Source organism: Falco biarmicus, chromosome 1 (assembly GCF_023638135.1).
Source record: "Falco biarmicus isolate bFalBia1 chromosome 1, bFalBia1.pri, whole genome shotgun sequence".
NCBI lineage: Eukaryota > Metazoa > Chordata > Aves > Falconiformes > Falconidae > Falco > Falco biarmicus.
In genome coordinates this window covers 61,171,386-61,184,785 of record NC_079288.1, presented here as the reverse complement: position 1 = coordinate 61,184,785, position 13,400 = coordinate 61,171,386, and the positions used below count along the sequence as shown (strand labels likewise).

At 37.8% G+C, this 13,400-nt stretch overlaps 1 protein-coding gene across 2 annotated transcripts in view; it reads right to left on the bottom strand.

Moving 5' to 3' along the window:
• Positions 1–13,400, bottom strand: part of CENPC (centromere protein C) — a 33,123-nt gene that overhangs the window by 9,274 nt on the left and 10,449 nt on the right. The window contains exons 11-18 of one of the 2 annotated variants that reach the window (XM_056335880.1): positions 12,622–12,695; positions 11,675–11,743; positions 10,400–10,504; positions 9,485–9,583; positions 6,780–6,875; positions 6,309–6,463; positions 5,780–5,870; positions 4,261–4,330 (exon numbers count right to left, since the gene is read on the bottom strand). In XM_056335880.1, coding sequence (XP_056191855.1) covers positions 4,261–4,330; positions 5,780–5,870; positions 6,309–6,463; positions 6,780–6,875; positions 9,485–9,583; positions 10,400–10,504; positions 11,675–11,743; positions 12,622–12,695 — 759 coding nt within the window. The remainder of the gene's footprint in view (positions 1–4,260; positions 4,331–5,779; positions 5,871–6,308; positions 6,464–6,779; positions 6,876–9,484; positions 9,584–10,399; positions 10,505–11,674; positions 11,744–12,621; positions 12,696–13,400) is intronic. The other variant, XM_056335890.1, reaches the window with a different exon arrangement.

Genomic DNA, 13,400 nt, shown 5'->3' with positions numbered 1-13,400 from the left:
TGACATCATGCAACAGAGTCTATACATCAGTAGAAATATAAGAAATATTCTTTCATACTGAAATGCCTTTTCAGCTGTTATGAAATCAGGAAACTGCTCTCTAGGTTTATTGTATTCCCCAAATGTTAATTTAAAACCATCTGCAGATAACCAATTTTGCTGTGTACTTGAAAAATAGAAGAAACTGTGTATGTGCCTCAACAGTTTGTTTTATTGGCACTGTGTATTTTTCTGTAATGCTCATACTTGCCTATTTTATGTTTACAAAGTTGTATAAATATGGATATGCACACATACCTGACAGCTTTGCAACCCTTCTTCTGCCATTTTAAACTGCAAAAAAGCTTCGAACAGCTTTCTAACCAAATGAAACTACAAAAAGATTTTAAAAGAACCTAACAAATAGCAGTCAGTTAATATCCTTAAAAGAAGCCTCTAGTTGTTACCGCAATACCTACCATAGAACACATGTACCTACTAACATGAAGCTGATGAAATATGTAACTCTTCATTTTGTTTCCAGCTCTCTCAATTACTGTTGACAGGAACCATGAGTTCATATACTAAACCAGTGGTATCCTCCAGGAACAGCGTGTGTACCGCACAGGCAACAGCAAAGGCTGTATCTCTTTCAGGACAACAATCCCAGCTTCACACCACAGCAGGTAATACCGGCCAGCCAGCTTTGGCCTAGCTTAGCACAAAACTGGCTCAGATCTCTATTACTATTAAGAGGTGATAATGCTCTGTACTCTACAAAGTAAAAAGCTGTATCATCTCAGCTGAATGTATAAGTCATCATAGTCTATGAAATAATTTAAAAGGTGTTTTAAAAGCTACAACAGGCAAATAACATTATAGAAACTCTAGGAACATACGTTTAAGCTACAGTCCACAACATGCTCTGTGCAGACTATTACTGTAACATTCTTCCAAGTCTAAATAACTTTGCCACTTATCTATTTGAAATCACCACAGTAGTCAGTGGAAGTTAGATTACTCAACAGAGCAGAAAATATGTTGATAAAAAAAAGAATCATATTAATGCAGGGAGAAGAATGTTATCTTCTCGTCTTTCAGAGGCGGCTTTGTCTTTCTTTGCAATATCTCATTTGGTAACAGAAAAAATTAAGACCACCAAAGGTTACCCAAGACTACTAGTAGCCTGATGTACACAAAAATGTAGTAAGTGGAAGCCAAAGCAAGACCAGGTAGAGCTGAAATACCAGATGCTTCTTCTGACTAATGACCAATTCTCGTTTGCCACACTGCAAAACTCTGCACCCACAGCAGTCATGGAACTCAGAATATTCTCCTGCACCTCCTTCCACTATATTCAGGCTAATGACATGGAAGCAAGTTTTTTTTATAAGTGTCGAGCTGAAGAAAAACAATTTAAAATGCAGTCCAGGCAAACAGTGACCAACCTAGCTCAACTCAACTCCTGCTGTGGACTGAAGTTTTAAAACAACTTTGAGCAAGTAGGTGCAGCTAGTACAATGTACTTGCTAACAGAATGAACTCAGCAAGGTTCAGTGCCAAGTCATAATGTTAATGGCAACTGATTTAAATCTCCTTGCAACAGAATTCAACTGATGTTATCTCCATCTGTAACACATACTTTTGTTCCTCGCTTTCAAAAATCAACCACCACTGAACCTAGATGCCAGCCAAGGACAAAGATACGTGCCTGAAGCCCCGTCTAGTGACTAATAGTGGAACTGCTGCTTAACTAAAGCAACATCCTAGGTACATCACCATGCTTGGCACAATTGATTTTGCTACTAAAAAAAAATACCCCAAAAAATAAAACATTTTGAGACAATAGTCCAAATACAAAATGTTCTCTGCAAACTACACAGGACATTTCTCCCAAGAAACTGATTAGCCAAGAAGTAACAAAACCATCCAGCCTAAAAAAAATTTACAAACTTTACCAAACTCACCCTATTCTGTTGACGCTCCCTGCCACAGAATTAGGAAAACACAAATATGCATTCACGGCATGCTGACCTCAAACCTACACTTGAACATCTGCCACTTTCCAGCCTGTGTCAGGAAAAGGTCTGCACACGTTACTTCTGCTTGAGAAAACATCCTGAAGGACGTATTTCTCATCATTTACTCATGACCCAAAAGAAAATCCTCTCAAAACCTTGCTGTCAAGTTGCAGTATAGAGCAGAGGTGGAAGAGAGATCAGTGGCCTGACACAACAAGGGCAATGTATCACTCATGTGAGTCACCAAACTGGATCACATGGCTGGAAAGCAGCAAGCTCCATCACAACCTATATTCACACTTTCCTTAACAGCCATGAGCTCCGTAGTCCATACAAGTTCAACAACCCCTTATCCCTTTGCTACCCAATCTGCAGACACGTAATGCAGAAGAAAATTTGCAGGGTATCTTTCTTCTGAACTCCCAGGCCTTTAACAACTGAAAGGTGGTCTTGTTCTGACTTTCAGCTGGAACCTATGAGCTGTTAAACTCAGAGACCACCACATCCACGCCCTGACCACCGGGCGACACACTTGGGTGAAGAGCAGAGGATCTTCGGTCTAATGCTAGCCCTTTACTGTTTTCCAAGTGGCAAATTTCCAGCCCTCTGCAGGCCTAAGGAGTTGAAAGACTTACAAACTAAACGTTTTAGTGGGTGGAATCCCCTCAAGCAGCAGGGACAGCATGCATGCCCATGGGGTCGGTGGTATGGCTCCAACACAGCAGGGACAATATTTGAATCTTGCTGACCTTGAAGAGATCATCCCAAGCCCAAAATCTGGAAAAGCTGCCAACATCAAATTATTACTGGTCATAACTTAAAGACTTTTTTAACTCTTAAACTGCTTACAAGAGTTGAGCCTGGGATAACAAGGAAAAAAAGTCCTTTATGCAGAACATTCACAAATATTTTGTATCAAGACAGAGGAAGAACTAAGTGGCAATAGGCATGTTCCTCTGTTTCACCTTCTCAGAAATAAGCATGGCCTAGGCATGAATGCAAAGTTGCCACATAACTTCCAGTAAGTACTTCCGACGTCAGTCTATATACGCACTAATAATAGGAACTACTGCTTGGAAGAGAATAATAAAAAATATATTATCTCCAATTCCCCAGTCTAAAGGGTCTTTCACAGAGGCATGGTAATCTTGGTGTCCAAACCCTTCCACAGGCAGCTGAAAGCTTAAGGGAAACACTGAAGCAAATTCATCTTTCCTATTCTAACGTATACGCTAGATTTACCATAAAGATCATGGCCAAGACTGTTTACAAGGTCAATACTCAATCCTCAAGTCCTTAAAGTTTATGATTCAAATTCAATTTTCCTTATCTCCTCTTCTAGAATAGCAGTGACCACAAAGAGAAAGCACCCTACCAGAACAGCTGTAGTTTAATCCTTATCTTCAGCCAGAAGGAACTTTGAAGAGTTTGGGAGACAAATGCTATGTATACCATCTGCTGTCTAGACTTGGCTTCTGGAGTATACAGTATAATTACAGTTTCCCCAAAGGTCTTTGTTATTATTCAGGAACACAGCAAGTAAAACAAAAGGAGATAGTGAAGTAATATTTGGCAATGACCTATCGCTGTTCCACAAAATAAAGCTATCCACAACGTTCAGAACTAATCAAGCTGTAGCTTCCACACAAAAGCTATAGTCAATAAGCTCCTTCTTAAGAGCTCCCATTTTACAATTCCAATTTGCGACACTAATCATACATCTGCTAGACAAGGAAGAAAGGCCTGTCATCAACACATTAGAAGAAGGCTGGACCCCAGCAGGCAAGCATTCCAGCAGCCCATCTCCCAGACAACAATTACTGGAATGCAAACAGCATGGTCCTACATTTAAATAGAGATTATTCTAAGCAATTTATACCAGTCAGATGTTAAGACTATCAGATGTTAGCTGAAGATGTCAATTTTTTTCAAGTGCTAACATCTTTAAGGGAGATTAGGCATAGAAATACAATGTGGAACAACAATGTGCTTTACCCACAAATTTTACACACCTACCTTTGGATGACAAAAGAACACTAACTGATGCAGAGTTAAGGCCCTTCAGTATATCATTTCATTTTGATAGCAAACCACTGAGGTTCTTTTGGTTCTTAATTCTTATGTTGATTGCAGCTGCTCCACATTAATTTGTAACGTTAAGCTGGGCATACTCAAACAATTTTTGTACATAAAAAGAACTTCAAAACATACAAAAACTTGAAAAGTGTTTCAGCAAACATTTCTACAGAAAGTTCTTCACCTGTGTTTGAGTTGTGTGAAGAGAAGAACACTTTCTTCATTCAGAAGATTACGTATGTTATAACCATTTCCTACAAACAAAAAATGAAAGCTTTCTTTAGAAGCCACTAGCAATTTTTGCAGTCCTGTCTTCAGTCAAGTGTATTTTTATTTCATTTACTTTAACAGAAGGAATATTAACCCCTAATCTAGAATGCCATTTCCACAGGCATGTCATTGCATTTCAAAGACATAACAAAGAGTGCAGCTAGTGTAATTATTCTTACCACAGGGTAAATTAAAAGTACATCTTTGCCAAGAAGACTTTTACTGAAAAGAATGTAATGGGCTTGAGCTCTCAGCTCTCAAAACCCACAAGAAAACTTGACCAAATTTACTTGAATTTCCTATAGAATATCCCAATAAAAACTGCACAAGGAAACTTACCTGCATATCTTCACTTGGGATTTGCATACTAACATGACTACAAATTCAGAAACATCTAAAAGCCACTGAATGTCAGGAACAAGCAGCATCCTAACATTCACATTCAGCTACACTTGATGAATTACAAAGACATCACTGGCCACAACCATTGCATTGCCCATCCAGGCATACTGAGATACAAGCTATCAAGAAGCAGGGAAGTATGGAAATGAAGTATAGAACCTTATGGCCATACAGAACTTTCAGCAGTTTAAATAACCTGCTTTCCCAAAAAGCAAACTACACGATTGCCTCTGCAGAGTCCTAAACTTTTAAGATTAAAACAAACACACAAAAAAAGCTTCAGAGCATCAAGCATTAATTGAACAATGATTGTTCAGTCAGGATGTCATGGTGAACAGTTAATGGAAAAACAAGCGGTAGCTTGTCATTTTCTAACATAGACTCTTCACATGAAAGCTGCACAAAAGCTCTCTACAGCTTCATGAACAGTCTGCTTTACAACTCCTACAAACTCTCCTGACCAGTGTCTTACCCACCCAGGGGCAGCTTCCCAAATGGAATTCATTCCACTTTCAGAAGGGCAAAATCAGAGCTGTCTAAATTCTCAACAACTCACATGAAAGTTACAAACCATTCCAAAAGACATTCTGCACCTTTTATACATCAAGCAGAAAGCATAAACTATGGTGAACTGATCCAAATGGATTTTCATAATTTCATGCAGAAAAACCAGCCAGCAGATAGTGACCAAAACAATTACATTAACTATCATTGTATTAAGCTGTCTGTTGAGTTTCCCCAACATCATAGTAGGGACAGAGACAGAATACCAAGGAAACTCACTCTTGGAACTTGATAGTGTCATCAAAACTTTGAGGCCAACGCACATAAATAAGCAATGTTTGTATCATTGCACTCAAAGGTTCGGTCACCAACCTACACCCAGTATTGGGTCACATTCCTTTCTTCATTACCCTCTACTTTCCCACTCAAACTTATCTTTTCCCATCAGTTCAGTTTTGCTTCCTAGCATGCTGATTAAGTCCCATCCGTCTCCAACAAGTTGGTTTTAAATACATGCATGTACTTACCTGCTGGAACATAGAAGTAGTCCCCTGTAGTCAGATAATATGATGTCTTATGTAAGGTAACAATAATTTTGCCATGGATAACATGGAAAGCCTTAATGAAAGCCAAAGGGTTCTAAGATTAGCCACATTTCAGAAAGTTATCCCAGACAACACACAATTTGTTTTGCAGACATGTAACAAACATCAAACTCCAAATAAGCTAGCAGGGCTGCAGTCCCTTTTTCCCCACCCTGCTGAAAAATAAGATACACAAAAGGGGGACAGGGGCAAATTTCATTTATTTGATACTTTTATCTTGCCTGCAATATCCAGACAGTAAGCATACGTGGACATATAGATTTAATGTGAAGCAAAGCAGAACAATGTACAAAGTACCTCTAGCAAGTTTCTTTGGTTATAACAGATTCCACAACTGAAATGCTTCATTAAAACCCTGAAAAACCTGTTAACTTTGTATGCTACTTCTAACCACTGTAAGATTTTCTGTTTACTAGTCCATTTTATAAAAATAAGAAAAAAGCATACTTACTATTGTATCCACATGGACAAACTGGTGTCCCTTTTCTTTAAATGGTTTCAAAATCAATCTACCAGTGGCAAAAGCAGATGTATTCAAGTTTTTATATATTTCTACCGATTCATCTTTGTAGAAGCATGAGTGACTGTTTTCAGTGTTAACACATTCTACAAAAAAAGTCCAGGAGATTAACATTAATGCTAATGCATAATTAGTATTGTTACTTGCTCAGTAACTACTTACTAAATCATATGCTTTACATATTGTTTCAGTGCAACACCCCCAGGAGCTAGACTCAGTATTTAGCTGAAAAATCAGGACACTTTTTGTGTCTTCCTCAGAATTTTCTCCAGAAGAGCAGTGAATATTTCAAAAGCTCACCTTTTTATGCCTAATGTGGCATGAACGTATTTTTTTTCTTGTTAAGTCTAAACACTTACTACATAATTCAGAGGTGCCTCTAGTCACATTCCCTCAACTCACCTAGAAGTACTTCCTTATTTGTTACTGGGTCCAGTACAACGGTTGGCTTAGAAGTATCAGCTAGGGTGTGCTTCAGATTTGCAGGTGCCTCACTTCCTGAGGAGACAAAAAAAAACAAAACCAGAAAAATAATCATTCTACATTTTAAATAATTATTTAACCACAACTTTTCCACAATCTTATCATTCTCATGTAAGTACCTAAACTTGTTTTATTAAGTGACTAAACAGACTGTATACACTTTCTTCAAACAAAAGGAAGCCACCCACAACAATTCTTTGAAAATATAATTTACATTGGAATTATTTCTGCATGTAATAGATAAAGAGTCTCTAAATCCTAAAGAATTTTCCAGGGGAATGCCGACTATTCGTCCTATGATATTAATAACAGTATTTACTCAAAAGTATCTGTATTTTAAGAGAAGTGCTTTTCTAGCAACAGATGCTGAGAGGATATAAAATATGCGATGAAGTATGAAGAACAAGTTTTTTCCTTTTACCTACTGCTGATGGGCATCAGGAGACTTAAGAGATACAGTATTAAAAAGAATAAGCACATTTCCTTTCCTCAAGAAATACCATTACAAGAATCTCACTGTAAGTTGTAAATCAGAGCACTATTTCGATAATAAAAAGGATTTTTCCAGAGAAGGAAATAGCCTAAGAGTTGATGACAACCTTACGCTTTTCAGATAGAAGAGAGATGCTGAAGAATGTTCACAACAGCATAAATATTCCAAAGCTCTCTTGCAGAACTCTCTTAAGCAGACCACTTCAGCTCCACAGTGCACAAAAATTTTGTTTAAATGCAGTCAGAACAAGGACGTTAAAGGCAAGCTATAGTACTTTACAGGCACTCATGGCTGCTTGTATACTCTTACACCAAGACAGCCAGGGGTAGGAAGAATGCTACTGTGTTTGAAATAGCTTTGTTACAATCTAACCGTATCTCTATAAAAAGAAGCAGCAACAGGTGCAAGTCTATAGCTATAAACACAGATTTTTTATTGTATCAATACAATTTAGGAATTTGTTCTAGAAATTCTGTTCAGCTGATGGTCCCTCTGTGTATCACTTCAGACTCAAGGATGCAGCAAAAGCCTATCTCTGAAGATGAGTGTCTTTTAAAGAGAAAATCCATCACTTCTGGAAGACAGTTCAAATGCACCTAAAGCAATCAATAATTCTTGTAAGATACAGTATGAAAGCTACTACCAGTTCAAGTTTACATGGACTGCAAATGATTTATATTAAACCATAAACTGCACTTAGATCAAAGGTTGATCTAGATCAGGATCCTGTATCCCATCAACTGCCAAAAGCAGGCACCCCTTCCATCCCCCAAAAAGCTGTAACAGAGTAACGGCACTTCCATGGAATACTTTCCACCTCCAACAAGGAGCTCAGACACTTTACTTAGAGCTATCAGAATTAAGTGTTCTGTGAATTTACCTAGTTCTTGCCCTGCATCTACATAAATATTTTGATCCACAGAATTCTGGGGCAGGGAGGGAGTAGTGGCATGAGCCACCTTATTTTCTTTGAAAAACCCAGCTCTCATCATCTTCCTTCCATGCCTTGTAGTTCTAATGTTTGAAAACAAACAAACCAACAAAACAAACGACAGCTTATTTCTATTCCCCTTCTCCACGCCACTTATGATTTTACAGGTCTCTCTCACGCCTCCGCAGTACTCTCTTCAAAGCTGAGGAGCCTTCATCATGTAGCTGCTTCTTGTACAGAAGACCTCCCATGATTTCGACAAGCTTTCTCTGAACCTTCCCTAGTCCTACAACTTTCTTTCTGAGGTAAGGAATAAAATTTACATGCAACACACTCAAAAAACACAAATTTGTACCAACATTGACTGTTTACTTCCTTATTTCTCTAATGATTACCTTCAGCCCTGATTTGTTTCAGAACTGTGTCGGTGCCATATGGCATTTTCCATGTGCGTTAGCATTTATTTGTTCTATAATTTCACACGGAAATGTTTCAGTTTTAACCAACAGCTCTAGACAGTCCCCGTGAAGAAAGGTTCTTTAGCATCAAAGCATCTTCCACAGACAGCACAGCAAAAATAATTTAGCTTTTGGACTCTATCTCCCTTTTCTGAGCACTGCCTACATATTTATTATCCACTGGCCATAGAGGCTCTAGCAAAGCTTGTTGTTACTGTTCGTTTAAACAAAGATTTATTGCCCACTTCTGTTTCATGCACTCTTAAAGCTCTCTCTTCACCTGCCTAGCTATGATTTTGTATTTAACCTACAATAGCTTAAAACTATTGACACTGCATGCTGCCTTATCAGATGTGATATTACAGGTATCAGTAAAATGACCAGAAGTTTTTACACCTTAGCTGTGCATTATGAAACTTAAAACATTAGCATCATTAATCAATGAGTTGAACAAGGGCAGAAGCACAGCTTATTTTCTCCAACCCCTGCTTTAAAGGCACCACAATACTTCTGGATATGTCCTGTATCTCTTCCTTTCTAATGCCGAGAAGTTAAAGTTTTTACAAGATTATACAGCATTGCTATAGATAAAATAAGAACAAGTTTTTCCACATCAGATCACATTAACATTTAATTATAAAATTACTTTCGCACAGAAAGAGAATCAAGCTTTTACTGGAGAAAAATCTTGAGCTATTTTTTTTTTAAGTATCGAAAGAAAAAAAAAAGTCTGTGTTCATACTTCTTTTATGTCTTTTCTGCTTGTGACCGTTGTCCTTCTGTTTAATCTTCCTGTGAGGTTCTGTTTCTGGACGCACTATTCCACTAATCACAAGGCTTCCTGAAACAAAAGGAAGTTAAACAAAGTTCACTAATTCATAATGATTCTACAAGAATGTAGACTTGAACAACCAACAAGCATTTCAGTTGAGAATATATCTGCTTGATGCTGAACATTTCAGATAGTTTTAGAAAGCCAGAACAAACCATAAAGCTTTTCAACATCAATTATTTTGGATTGCAATACAATTCTACTTTTAAACAGAATTTGATCATATTTCAGGGAAAGAACATTTCAGAAAGCCATGACGTAAGAGTAAATTTTTAAGACAAAATATCAGTTTTAGGGACACAAAGAAATACTATTTTCAAGCAGACTAATTAATTAGAAAAGCACCAAATTAGGATGAATTTTCAGAAGAAATCCCTGAGAACAAGATATATGCTATCACACAGGGAACTTAGCAATGAGACTGGATAAAATATTACAATATCTGCTTTGGAGAACAATCCCCACACAAAGATAAATGCTCCAGTGAACGATTTAGTAGATTGTCCTTTTTTCTGCTATCATACAGAGTCTTTGATGTAATAAACCTACTAGTACAGAGAAACTCTTTTGTTCTTCCCTAAACAGTTACGGCAAGTGTAGTCAACATGCTCTGCTGATACTACTTCTAGCTGACACAGGAGTATCAGGAGAGAAAAAGACTACATGGAAAGATGACTAAACAGATGGAGACCATAAATATTCTACTTTTTTAAAAAAAATACCAAATACTAAGTGTCTCAAAGCTTTCACGGCACAATATCAACCCACAGATTTCTCTTTACTGCCCTATCAGGAGAAAGCAAATAGGTATTTTGGAACTAATACCTGAAGGCCTCATTGCATAGTTTACACGCTCGCCTCGCCAATATTCCAGAGGTCTTAGTCGTATCCTTTTTGTCCGACGAACATGAGGTGTGTTGGAAGGCATTACTAATTTAAAAGACGAAATAATTCACATTAAGTTTGAAAGAAAAATTCAGAAATGGGAAACATTCTATATCCTTTCCTGTTGTTTTGTTACCAGGGGGTCAGCACTTCCCAGCTGATATTTATATCACATTGCTGTCGTGACAGGGAAAGGGAATCATGTATTGCCAAAAGCAGTCTTCTGCATACATCAGCATTTCACTCTCCTTTTTCTTCAAACGGTCACCATGCTGGCTTTGCACCAGATTTCATTCTGTGTATCTCAGTGAATCACTGAGTTATGAACATTAGGAGCCCAAGCACAAGGAGCGGCAAACACGCTACAACTGTGAAGACAAAGCTCTTGACAAAGACTAGGAACCCTACCTGACTGAGGGATTTCATCAGCACCAGTAAGAAGGAACTGCCTTGGTTATCGCAAGAGGAAAATAACAAGAGACTGCATAAGCAGCCCCTCCTCTTCCAAATTCTAAGTCCCATCTCCAAGATCCAGAAGAGCAGCACTTTTGCCAACAGAAACCCCACACATTTCCAAGATCCTCTCAGATACTTCCCTTCAGACTTCCTTATTACATAGTCTCAACATTAAATTTGTCTAAGCTGCCATATATGAATACAGTGATTCAGTATTTTAGTGTTTGTAAGAATAAAAGCCCCTTGGAGAGCAAATTAGTCAAGAATACTTGAATGCTAAAGAAAATGGTAAATAAAAAAAACCTGCTGAAGTAGTTTTTGAAGCATTGTGCATAAAATAATACTTAAGGGAATGAAAAACCAGACTAGTATGGACCACAATTGACTGCGTGCCCATTGTTCCATCCTATCCGGACTTACATCGCCACAGAAGGCAAGTTATTTGCACCCTCAGATACACTGTGTAAAACTAATTCGAGCTCTACCGTTTTCACTAAACCGTAAGAGTTTATCTTGACTCAATATTACATGAAAAATGTAAACATGACAGGCAAAAAGGTAGTTGTTGAACATAGTAATATTCCATTTTTAAAAGTAACTTAAAAATCAGAGCAGGGTTATGGTTCCTGAACTAACAAGCCTTAGCTGTAAACACTGATTAACACATGAACACATTTCCAGGTGTTTTCCTGTCTCCTTCAAGTTGGACATGTATTTGTATTTATGCACTTACATAAAGATATTTTAAAATAATCTTACCTATTTTATGCCTTGCTATCTCATCTGACAACAGATGTCTTATTTGACAATTCAAGTCTTCAGAATTATCTGAAAATACATTAAAAAAAAACACCACTATAGGCATTTACTATGCCTAACTTACTCAATTCCTGACTACACCCACTAGAAGCAACCAAAGGTAATACAAACAGAAGTCCCAGTTGCTGTTCCCACTAACATATATGAAACCCAATGTAAATAAACAGTATATGTAATAAGGGTTTAAACAGTATAAGCTTGAAAATGCCATGAAAACTATATATATTCAAGTAAATATTCCTCAGATTCATCCCTCTGAAAAACAAACATTAGTAAATATAACTACACTTATAATTTTATGGATCAAAGTGTAAGGACGTTTAGCTTTATACCACTCAAGCCTAACTTTGTAACAAACTTCTTACTGGAACACACACAAATCTAGGTTTCTGAAGCACTGCATGAACTAGTAACATTCACAACTGGCTCTAATACTAACAAAAAGACTTTCTGTCCCCAGGGCTCATATTCACTACAACATGTGCTACTTGTGTAGGGAAACTTAAAAGAAAACCAAAATATTTCAAGGCAAACAGGCCATGATTCCATAAGGCTGTACAATTTGGTCCAGGGCAGCCTGATGTGATCGTATATACTACAATCACATGGCAACACACCAAACCCGTGAGTCTAAAAAACTCATTCAAAGTATTTTGGAAAGGTAAGCCTGCTAAGCCTCACACCAAACCACGTAGTGCTTGTCCTTCCAAAGCTACACTACATAAAGCTGGCATACTGTACCGCTGGCAGAAATGTAACCACAGCCAATACAATCTGCATTTCTTACTCTGGACAAGCAGAATAGAACAGAAATTGCTGTATCATCAACTACAGCTTATAAGAAAATTATACATACAATGCAAGAAAACACCAACTTTAAACATTACCTGAAGATGTATATTCCGGTTCATAAGACTCACTTCTGGAAGAGCATTTATCACAATGTTCTAGAACAGCCCCACTTAAAAGAAAAAAACCAAAACATACCTGCTTGAATATCTTAAACATCAAAGGAACATTACAGCACTACCAAGAATAGCAACTTTCAGGTTTTTCCCAAATCATGGGGGGGGGGGGTGGGGGGGGTGGGGTTGGGGGGGAAGGGGTCCTTCTAAACATGTCTGTACCAATTAGACACTGAAGCCAATGACTGCTACTCTGCTAGACCTGCTAATCACAGGTCTGAAATTCAGCAACTGCTCCTCTACTCAGGTCATCAGGCAGATCAACTAGTGCTCACACTTCCTCTCCAAACAGGTTTCCCAAGTATCTTGTAACTTTTTTTTTTTTCCTCCCTTTTAGAAGAAAGACCTTCTCCTCTCCTCTTTAGCATTACCTTTTAAACAATTTTCCATAGACCACGATTATAGAAATGCTTTAAAGAAATGTTTTGTACACTGTTACAGAAGGACAGTAAAACAGTTTGAAATTGTAATTTACGGTATGTATTCTGTTATAAAATCTTCCCCATAAAATGACAATAATTAACATGTATGTAATTCACCAGAGATTCTCTAGCAATCAAATCCTTAACAGCACTTCTCTTCCAGCCTTACCACCAGTACCCCCAACCTTTGCTCCTTCCCCCATCTATGGCTGTGCTTCACTGCTTTTACCATACCAATGAAGTTCAGCTGTGATCCACCTAAACTCCAAAAGATGCATT